Source organism: Arvicola amphibius, chromosome 6 (assembly GCF_903992535.2).
Source record: "Arvicola amphibius chromosome 6, mArvAmp1.2, whole genome shotgun sequence".
NCBI lineage: Eukaryota > Metazoa > Chordata > Mammalia > Rodentia > Cricetidae > Arvicola > Arvicola amphibius.
The window spans coordinates 86,857,012-86,868,840 of NC_052052.2; the positions used below are offsets into that span (position 1 = coordinate 86,857,012).

The window sequence follows — 11,829 nt, forward strand, 5'->3', positions numbered from 1 at the left end:
GTGAGAAGTTAATGTTTTTATCAACCCTGTTATGGTTCAAGTCCTATGAAAAGTATGAAATATCTTTATTTTCTCTGTAGGACTTCAAGGTTGAAATTTCTTGTTAATTTATTGGATAGGCTACATTTTGTAGTTAAAGCATGGTCTTTCTCTTTGTTGATCTTTTTGCCCATTATCTGAAATATATTACATAATGAGCAATTCATATTTTTACAGAAATGTATGTTTATTTTGCCAATTCTAAAAAATACAATTTTGTTACTGCAAACTTAATTATTGCACCAGTATAAAGTTAAAGACATTTTAGCTTTATTTGTGTGTTTACTTAGGTTTTCATGTGCATATAAAGCAAGCTGGAGACTTGGCTTAAGTTAATAGTGTTTGCCTAAGATGTAAAAAATCTTAGGTTTAGTACCCACCACCCCCATAAAAACTGGACATGGTGGTACATACCTGTAATCCCATCTGGGGCGTAGAGACTGAGGATCAAGGTCATTCTCATGAATAGGAGGCCATGTGGGATCCATGAAACTGTCTCAGCCCCATAAAAAATAATGAAATGAACAGGACTGGGGGTGTTAGGTTTGTTGGTAGAGTGCTTGCTTAGTGTGCTGGACTCCCTGGCTTCTGTCCTCAGCGCCACAGAAAACCTGGTGTGGTGATGGTACCTCTCATCCCAGCACTCACTAGAGTCAGGATCAAAAGTTTAAGGTCATCCAGTGAGTTTGAAACTATTCTAGGCTACAGTCTCAAGTAAGTAAAGGAGTGTGTGCTTTATGAGGTGTATGTCTGGTGTGTATGTATTTTTACATAGTGCTGCCAAAACAGGAAATTTTTACATGGCACTGCCTAAATGGAAAAGCTCAACAGAAAATGTAGTTTTATGTATTTTTCTAAATTGGGTTATGAAATGTTCGTTTTCTTAAATCATCTTGTTAAAAGCTGTCCGTATTTTCTTTGTACACCTTTAGCTGGTACGTGATAATGCAGATCTTCGCTGTGAGCTTCCTAAGTTAGAGAAACGACTCAGAGCTACCGCTGAGAGAGTGAAGGCTCTGGAGTCTGCCCTGAAGGAAGCCAAGGAAAATGCGTCTCGTGACCGCAAACGCTATCAGCAAGAAGTAGATCGGATAAAGGAAGCAGTCAGGTCAAAGAATATGGCCAGAAGAGGGCACTCTGCACAGATTGGTTAGTAGAACACACAGAATCAACTTCTACATGATGCCCATGTAGCTTGTCCTTCAGCTTGAAAACATTTTCTCCTTTATCGTGCTTTGTCGTGATGATGTTTCCTGTCTTTATTTCCCAAATTACTAAAAAAGTGATAGTGTTGGGAAGGAAGATAGAAACTAAGGGATAGCCACATTCACTGGACAGATAACTAAGTGACTGTCCAGGTAAACACCAGGAAAGCAGAAGAGAATTTTCAGAAAGGACAGATGGCAGCCACACTTAGTTACTCCTGTTTCAGATTAACTATAATTAATTATAGGTGCAGAAAACACTTGTAAGAGCGTGCAGTGAAGGCTCTTCTGTGCGAACCTAAATCCCACAGTGGACAGAGAACTGACCTCTGAAATTACCCGCCTGCCAATTCCAGGCCAGCTTAGTGCACATGGAGAGTTTTCCAGGACAACTACAGCTCTGGGGAAAGAACCTGTGTCAAAAATTAGCAAGTAATCAATAAATATTTTGAAAGATTGTTAGAGACAAGAGATTATATTATTTCTGAAGAATGGGAAATAACCAAGAGATCAAGAAACAAAACTAAAAAGGAGTTAATACATGGAAGCACTAGGGAATGGGTAGAAACCCTACGTAATCACCATAGTCACTGTTAAACCGTGTTCTAACTCCCCTCTTCTTACAGCAAAACCCATCCGTCCTGGACAGCATCCGGCAGCCTCACCAACTCACCCTGCTGCAGTTCGTGGAGGAGGCACAGTTGTTCAGAACAACCAGCCAGTGGCGTTGCGAGGTGGTGGAGGCAAGCAGGTGTAAACCTTGACACATCACAGGTGTGGACTCATGCCTGGCTTTGAGTTGTAACTGTGTGAAAATTCTGAGCTGCTGGTTTAGGATTAGAGTTTCACAATAGGACCAGGAATTGTTTTTGTTTTTTAAATGTGTGTGGTTTTATGAAAGTAGCTTGGCATGGATTTCTTGTAGTCTGCGTCATGATTCAGATAATCTGTATTTTCAGTTTTGTGTTGTTTTTAAAACTCACATTGGGTAAAGAAAACCAGCCTACAAATCACAATCCCAGAGAACCTTGACAACAATGAGGACCCTAAGAGAGACACACATAGATCTAATCTACATGGGAAGTAAAAAAAGATAAGACCTCCTGAATAAATTGGAGGCATGGGGACCTTCGGAGAGGGTAGAAGGGGAGGGGAGAGGCAGGGAGGGGAGTAGAGAAAATGTGGCGCTCAATAAAAATTAATAAAAAAAAAAAAACCTCCCATTGGATCATTTATAATAGTTCTTTGTATCCTACCAAATGGTTATGCCCAGATTTATATCCCCTTTACTAGAAATTTAGTGAAGCACATCCATTTTGTTCCAAAATTGAAACTTCTATAAATGAAATTAGAAATATGAAGTGTCTTCTATAAAGTTTCACCCTTTAGATTACTATCAGCAGATTCCTAAAACTAGAATTCCAAGGTGTGAACATTTTAAGGCTTTCACAGTTGCTTTCTCAAAGGGCAACCTAAAATTGTATCTTAATAAAAAATTAGCTTTGGTTGCATCTTTGCGAGCATTGAATATTGGTAGTTTGTAAGCTTCTAATTTGATAGGCCCAAAATAGCATTCCATTGGTTTGTTGAATGAAGGTGGACTTTATGTGCATACTTTCCTCCATTTGTTTCCTTTTAAAACAAGTTACCTCATTATGTCCCTTTTTCATTCACCTTTTGTGAGTCTTTTCTTTCCTGTTTTTAAATTTTTAGTTTTATATGTATGAATATTTTGCCTGTATATATGACTGTGTACCGCATGCATACAGTGCCCCTGGAGGTCAGAAAATAGTGTTGGATCCTTTGGGAGTACAGTTATAGACAGTTGTGATCCACCATGCTGGTGCTGGGAATTAAATCCTGATCTTCTGGAAGAGGGTACTGCTTTTAAGCACTGAGTTATCCCTCCAGCCCCTGTGAGTTGATTTTTCTCATAGATTTTTGAGTTTTCTTTCTTTTTTCTTTTTTTCTTCCCCACTTGTTTGATGTACATGTATGTATCTCCATGTCTGTGTGTGGGCACAACTATGGAAATTAGAGGACAACTTTGAGATTCTGTTCTCCTTCCACTGTGTGAGTCCCAGGAATCAAATTCAGGCTTGTCATTTGTTCCCAGCAGGAAAATAAAAGATGTTATATGAATGCTTTCTTTATACACTATCTATATGTACTTGAGGTCTTTCTTTATATAATATATATTTATATGTGTGTGTTTATATATAGTTAAGTCAGTTAGTTGAGGACTTTCCTTTATATAGTATAATTCTGAAATTTAAAGTTCCAGAAATAACATATTACACCTGTTCCCCACGTGGTACTTGATAGCTTTCTCTTAATTTAGTGACACACTCAACTCTTTGTTCTGTATCATGTTCATTTGTAAATAGTCTATGACATGTTGCCAGAAGTCTGACTTCTAACTACAGAAGTCCTACAGTAAATGCTGAAATTTTGCTGGGCGTGGTGGTGCACACCTTTAATCTCAGCACTCTGGAGATAGAGGCAGGTGGACGGACCTTTTTGAGTTTGTATACAGCCTAATTTACAAAGTGAGTTCTAGCTTTAGCTAAAGCTGTTACACAAAGAAACCCTGTCTCAAATTACATGTACAAATGCACGCTGAAAATTTAAAGTACTAGATAATTATGAAATGGTAAACTTACTGCTTCTGAGAAATGCTAAGGCCGGTTTATTTTAGTTTTGCTTAATTTTGTTTGACACTTTGCATAATGCTGTCTCTAACTTTTTAATAGAGATTAAAGCAACAATATCTAGTGTAAGATTTAAATGAGAGATTAAGAGGGTGGGGCTTCGAAGTGTCCGTTGGCCTTGCTGCATTTGTGAACTTGGGCCTAGTAACTTTTTAAAGTTAATTTTTTCTGGACTGGGGAGATGACTCAGTCTGCAGCTGAGTGCCTGCTACAAGAGCATAAAGACCTTGGCACCCATGTAAGCTAAACATGGAAGTGCACATCTGTAAATCCAGCTTGGAGGAGGGAAATCTCTAGAATTTACTGGGCAGTAGTAGTAAATCAGAATTCCAGGTTCAGTGAGATGTCCTGTGTCAGAGAAATACATTGGTGAAGCAAATCACGCACACAGGACAGACAGCACACGTGAAAATTAACTCATTCTCCTCTAGTCCCTTGAAATTCACTGTAAAAGTAAGTTACAGATTCCTGAAAAATAAGTGTTTGGATTTTTTGCGCAGTTGTAATTAACAATCACATCTAACAAAATTAATATGTGTAATATTATCTAATATCCAAATTTGAATTTCTCTCTTGGCGTGCTGGGGACTTAATCGAGGATTTGTACCTGCTGGTCAAGGGCTATGCCATTGATCTCTACCCCTCAGCCCTTCTGTTTCTTGTTAATATCCTATATAGCTGTTTTTCTAAATAAGGGCGTAATTGAGGACTTTGTATTTATTCCCTTAGTTTTCTTTTAATCTAGAACATATCTATACCCTTTTAATAGCAGTGATTTACTAAAGACACTCACCTCTTACCATGAATGTATGCTACCTTCTGGGTGCATTTAATGATGTGTGTGGTTATCCCTTTATTCACTGTATATGGATATAGACTGATATAGCATAAGCTTTTTTTTTTCATTTTTGTGGGTTTTTTGTTGTTGTTGTGTTGTGTTGTTTGTTTGTTTTTGAGTCAGAGTCTTACTGTATACTTTGGCTTGTCTAGAATTTGCTATTAGACCAGGCTGGCCTTGAGCTTACAGATGTCCACCCGCCTTTGCCTCCCAGGTGCTGGGATTATCCTTCTGTGCCACCATGCCAATAGTTTAAGCATTTTTGATTGAGCTATACTGTAGTGACACAGTAGGAGACGGAGTAGTTGATGTTCCTGCACTGAGAGGTGCCCCCCAACTCCACTAATAACTGACTTCAAGCCCTTTTATTAGTAAGATGGAAACAGTTCTTGAGGATATATGAGTTAAGATCTCATCATGTAGCACCAAGCTTTTACTTCATAGAAGCTGCACCTTCTGCCTTCCTAGAGGATGGAAGTTTAGAGCTCAAATGTTGTTTATGTTAAAATTCATAGGCAAACCCTGAACTCCTACTTCATTTGCATAGAGTAGACCATGGTCTCTGTTAAATACGTACAGCTCATCTCTATAGTGATGGCAGTTTAGCACATAAAGGAGATAGCTCAGCTGAGTGGGTTCTTAAGTCTTGAAGTGTATTTATGAAGTATAATTGTTTATAGGTTTTAATTGCTGGATCAAAGGAGAGTCATCTTTTTATTTCATCTTTAAAATTTTATCTATTTATTTATTTAGGTTTTTCAGGACAAGGTTCCTCTGACTGTCCTGGAACTCACTCTGTAAATCAGGCTGGCTTTGAAATCACAGAGATCCGCTTGCCTCTGCCTTCCATGTGCTAGGCGTACATGACCACCACCTGGATTATTTTTATTAATATTTTTTAAATATGTGCATATGTGTAGTGCCCACAGAAGCCAGTGTCATCAGTCCCTTTGGAATTGGAATTGCAGGTGGCTTTGGACCACCAACTTAGTGCTGGGACCTGAACTGATGCCCTTTGCAAAAGCAACATGCATTCTCTTGATGATCATCCTTCCAGCCTTTTAATTTCTTATACCAATGCATCTTCACCTGTGAAGGGTAGCTGAAAAGCTGTTGAAAAGTTGAATATCCAGTTTTTTCATTGTTGAGAAAAACATTTCAAAATATAAATATATTTAGGGCAGTGGTGATAGTTATTAGTAGTGCTTAATATGTGTGTTTCCAGTTTTACATAGCCAGTCTTCTGTCCCATAACACTGTGAACAGGTTTTTACTAATTTCAGGTACTTGAGGATAATTATGTATTTGTGAGGGGAGGGGATATGTCTGTAGACCCTCAAGTAACACAGCATATATGTGGAAATCAGAGGTCAACACTGGGAGTCAGTCCTTGTCTTCCACGTTGTTTGAGACAGGCTCTTCTGCACACTCTAGTCTAACTATCCCGACAGCTTCCAGACCTTCTCTTGTCTCCTGCCCATCTTGCAGATACACAGGCATTCCTTCCTGCTCATGTGAGTTCTGAGAATCCAAACTCAAGTGAGCACTTTCCCCACTGAAGTATCTCCCCAGTCCTTCCTTATATTTATTTAAGCCACATATATTTGTAAACTAACTGCTGCTAATTAGTGGTCCTTGATTTAAGAATGTCATGTTTACTGGTTAAAAAAAAAAAAAGATTGTCAAGCCTGCTTTCCCCCACTTTTCCATGCTCCAACCCCAACTCATGGTAAGGCTTCCTGCCTCAGACTCCCAAATAACTAGGGTTGCAGGTTTGAGCCACCATGCCCAGCTCTATTTTCTTTATTAAAATGATCCATATATCAGCCCACCTATAGCTTTATTACTGGGGATGAAAAAAATGATGGGATGACCTTGTAAATACTGTCTTGCTCATAAATAGTTCAAGTTAGGAGATAAAGAAATTGGGCTGGAGAGATAACACATTGGTTAGGAGCACTTGCTGCTCTTGCATAGAACCTGAATTCCTTTCCCATTACCCGTGTAGTGGCTTATAATCATGCCTAATTCCAGTTCCAGGGGATCCTCATCTGAACGCCATGGGCACCAGTCAGTCATGTGGTGCCCATGCAGGCAAGACACTTATGCATGTAAAATAAATCTAATTAAAAAGTACTTTTAAAAGAAATTAAATCATTCCTGTGTTCATCCTTCATTATTATGTGTTTGAGTTTTATAAAAACTAAAATTTTCTCTGCTTTCTCCCATTTCAGGTGTTGAAAATAATTGAAGTTTGAAGAGGACATAAAATCAGTCTTTCAATAACTATAACCTCTATCCCCTTGGGATTGTAGAAATTTAATTTTTAATGTGTAAATTATTCCTAACCTGTACAGCTGTTTCCTATCCACTCTTGTAAACTCTGCTGCTTCTCAACACTGGAGTGCAATGTTGATGTCCTAGACGGGAAATGACAGCTTACAACTGCAGCCCTATTTATTACAGTCTGTCTTTCATGTCTTCACTGTGCCGATTGACTACATTACTGGACTGTGCTCTGCGATTGCCTTTTCTGTGTGTGTTGAATCTTGGTTTACATTACCTAGCTGCTATTGCTTTTCATTTTTCTTTTCCTACTAAAACGTCTTCTTTTTTAAGGAAATACCGCATATTTAGATTAAATACCTTAAATCTTACCACTTAGAACACTACACGCCACAAAATTTATCAGATCAGTGAGTACTGTATTTTAAAAATCCCTTGAGCAGGGTACAGTGGCATACATGTTTAATCCCAGGCAAGAAGCAGGTGGATATCTGCTAGTTTGAGGCCATCCTGGACAGCCAGGGCTATGTGGAGAGAGCCTGTCTCAAATAACAAAGACAAAAAAATTTACTCATTTATAAATAAATATTCCTTGAAATGAAGTCAGGGTTTATGTTGCTGGTATAGTCTCTGAAGCTTGCCTCTGAACACATTGAGCACTGAGACCTCTGATTGTCTAGCCAGGAGTTGAAGACTGAGCAGGCTCCTAGACTGTTAACTCATGAAATTCCTGTTGCATATTACTTTAAGTAGAAGTATTTTATATATCAAAATCAAGTCTCATTTTAAGGATGAGTTTGGAAATGACTGTATCCCTTTCAACTTCTGCACTTAAACATAGCTTAGCAGGACAGCAGTGCCCGTGCTTCATTCTGTTACCCTGCCTGCTCGAGCAAGAATGGGACAGATGCTAATGTCATCTTTAATATTAGGAAATATTTTGGATTTAGGAAATAAACAGATTAAGACATTATAGAATTAAGCAGTTTTGAATTGTTAAATAATGACTTTGGCTGATATAAATTCATAGACTTGAAAAATTGAGAAAAATTGTGACCAGGACAGATAAACCGTAAAATTAAAAATACATAGTTTATTCTGCTCTGAAATCTTGAAGGTGGTTTTCACCTAATACACCAAGTCATGTACTATAATTTGTTTGGTTAGAAATCATAAATTGTTTGCAAGTCACTAATTCCCAAAAAAGTTATATTGTTGGCCATAGTGCATAATTTTGTAATTAGAACTGTGTATACCTATTTTTGCCACTCATTTTTCAGATGATTAAACTCAATCAAGTTTATTTTAAGGATCTATAAAAGTAACAGGGAAAGATTTCAACATCTGCTTCCTCAGTGCTGGCATAACTGCAGCCCGGTTAGCAGAAATCCACAGGAAATGGGTTGTCTGAGGTGATTTGGTTAGTAGAGAAGCTTTGGAAGTTTTGTCTTAGAATCTGGCTGTCAGAATCTTTGGAAAAGTTTTATATACAGATATTTGTATTATTAAATTTGGAGCCATAGTCAGAAGACTCAGATCATAATTGGCTTATTTTTCTATTTCCTTAACTATTGTAATTTTCACTTTTATAATAATTTTGATTTGAAAAATAAAACTTATTTATTTTTTTAATAGTCAAAATCTTTGCTGTTGTAGTCTGCAGCCTTTAATGATTGTGTTGCTTTTATGATCAAAAGAAACACTCCACAGATTGAAGTCAAATCTTGATGCAGCAAGGTGTACGGCGTGGTTAGTAAGATGCATGGATCCTGTGGTCGTCACTGTTCCACATCAGCTGCATTCAAAAGGACAGTCTTTCCGAATGAAAATTTGCTTTGGCAGTTTTCATAATTGGAAAAAAAATTCTCTTTTGTCTGAATACAGTAGTTTTAAATAAATGTATCATGGGTATTGGTGCTGTGTAACACAAAATGAATTGTAACTAGCATGTTGTTAAGAAGACACATTGTTAGGCTTTTTAAATTTTAACATTTCTTTTCTATTTATAATTTCAAACTTTCATAAAGTATATTAAGAATTTTATAAATTTCTTTTCAGTGAACTGAACTGCTCTTTTTTTGCTATGATAGGTCATTAAATACAGCATTCACTCAAAATGGACATTTTTTTAATCATCTAGAATTTTGAAAATATTTTAATTTGTAGTGTTTTTTGTGTGACTGGATATATTAATGTTCCTTTGAGTGGTATTGGTAATTGGTTCAGAAGAGAGACTCAGTGAAATAAAAGTAGTATTTATTCATGGTGATCAATTAAATTATTTACCTAACATAATGAAACTATGCATAACTGAATTCATTTACAATTCTCAGTTTGATTTGAGGTAACAGGAGAGAGTCTGAGTCTACCCGTGGAATATGTTGGTTTATTTTCAGTGCTTAGTTACATTCAAATATAATTGGTTTGAGAAAATGCCATATAATTTTAAGTTAACCTGCATGCTGTAAATGTGTTTAAATAAAGGAAAATCTTTTTGAAATGTAATGACACTTTTGAACCTTACTTAATGAAGTATTCACTTGATTTTGTATAACTGAATGATCTGTCCTGACAGAATTGTGTGTGTGCGCGCGTGCGTGCGTGCACGTGTGTGTGTTTGCATGCACGTGTGTTTCTAATGTGTTGGTGCCTCTCAAACTATAATAGAGATTAACACCTATAACAGAGATTAAGACCTAGAAATCATCAGTCTCATTTTTGTTATTTAGTGTTAGTTTCATCTTTCTACTCATTTGTGTATGTTTTAGCAGTGAGTAATTACTACTAAATTAAAGTGGGATTGACTTTTATTTTGGTTTGTATCTTTTAAAATTATTGTGGAAAGTTCTAATCATATACCAATATATTATTTATGTCTGAGTGCTCTATCTTCATGTTCCTCTGCTCTCCAGAAGATGGCATTGGATACTGTTACAGATGGTTGTGAGCTACCATGTGGTTACTGGGTATTGAACTCAGGACCTCTAAAAGAGCAGCCAGTGCTCTTAACCAATGAGCCATCTTTCCAGCCCTCGTCTGTAGTATTTTAAAGGTATTTTCATGATGCTGTTAATTGTCTACTTCTTAAAAATAAAAATAACCTAAGGCATATAGCAAAGGCAGGTATAGTGAAACATGCCTTTAATGCCTTTAATGATCCCGGAAGCAGAGCCAAGAGGATCTTGGGTTCGAGGCCAGCCTGGGCTATATACCTTAACAAGAATACAGATACCATTATCAGATACCATTATCACACAGAAATAATTTCTGAACCAAGTTCTTAGTTTTTGTAAAAAATGTGTTTGCACCTGGATCCAGTTAAGTAAGAGCCATCTATTGCATCTATTATTTTTCTCTTGAAATTTACGAAGACAGCAGGTAGGCTGCTATAGTTTCCCAGATAGTGCCCTTACAATCCTGGAGTATAACATTACTCTGCTGTTTGTATTTTTGTACATTTGTTTTAGATCCACTGGGATGCAGGTATTTCGTTTTACTAGAGGGGACTTACCTCACCAGTAGAACTACTAGTATAGTTCACAGTCTCTCACAGGTTACCGGGCTCTTAATAATGCCATAGGTGTTCCAGTTCAGTGGGAGTTACTATGGCGGCACTGTAATCCTACCATTCCTTATGTTAGCTTCAGTAGAATAACTTGCCATCTTCCTGATTGGTTACCCGAAGGTTGGTTTACATAAGAAAGAGAGAATAAATATCTGATTTTCTTCCTAGTCTCTGTAAGCTTCACAACATCTGTTGCTTCTCTTCATCATTAGTGATGACCAGATGGTTGCTCATTTCCCCCTCTATGTATATACACATGTGAATGTACATATGGAGGCTTGAGGCAAACCCCAGGTGTCCTCCTCAACTGCTCTCCACCATTCTTTTTGAGTCAGGGTTCAAATTGAACTTGAAGCTCACCAGTTCAGCTAGACTAGCTAGTCAGCAATTTCCATCTCCCCAGTTGCTAAGTCAAGCACTGTAGGTGAAGTTCCTGTCCCATCAACCCACTTGCAAATTACTAAACTGCCTTAATATTAATTATAAATGCTCACCAAATAGCTCGGCGTTGTTACTAGCTAACTCTTAACTTATGTTAGCCAATGTTTCTTAACTGTGCTTTGCCATGTGGCTCGATACCTTTTCTCAGTACAGTATGCCCATCTTGCTTCTCTCTGCATCTCTGGTGACTGTCCAGCTCTATCCTTCTTTCTCCCGTCATTCTCAGTTTGACTCTCCCATATAACACCCTGTTCAACTATTGGCTGGTTAGCTTCTTTATTAAACCAATCCAAGAGACAAATCTTCACAGTGTACAGGTGGATTTTTCCACATTTCCCCCATTTTGTCTTAAAGGAAGGAAGGTTTTAACTTTAATATAGTAAAATTATATACAAATACAGTTATCAAGTAAGAATTACAATATCTGGTTCATTTGTTTTTGGCAGAACTAGAGAAAATATTCTATTTATTTTATCTTTGTGACTCTAAAGTTTTATACCTAATTTATCTTATAACTAAGGAAAAAATTTTTTTCATGGTTTATTTTTTTATATTTAAAAATTTCCATCTCCTCCCCTCCTCCTCCCCCTTCCCTCCTCTCCTCCTCCCCCTTCCCTCCCCTCCCCCTAAGGAAAATTTTAACTATGACTGCCTAGTCTTCAGTTCCGTCAAAGTTCCCAAAGGAGTGAAATGTTACCTAATGACAGGGACATCTGGCTGTCTGGATGGTCACTCAAAGTTCTT

At 37.4% G+C, this 11,829-nt stretch overlaps 1 protein-coding gene across 2 annotated transcripts in view; it reads left to right on the forward strand.

The window, feature by feature from the left end:
- Positions 1–9,584, forward strand: part of Kif5b (kinesin family member 5B) — a 48,237-nt gene extending 38,653 nt beyond the window's left edge. For both annotated transcript variants that reach the window (XM_038332923.2, XM_038332925.2), the window contains exons 24-26: positions 972–1,188; positions 1,871–2,018; positions 7,028–9,584. In XM_038332923.2, coding sequence (XP_038188851.1) covers positions 972–1,188; positions 1,871–2,001 — 348 coding nt within the window. In that variant the 3' untranslated portion in view covers positions 2,002–2,018; positions 7,028–9,584. The remainder of the gene's footprint in view (positions 1–971; positions 1,189–1,870; positions 2,019–7,027) is intronic.
- Positions 9,585–11,829: the final 2,245 nt, after the last annotated feature.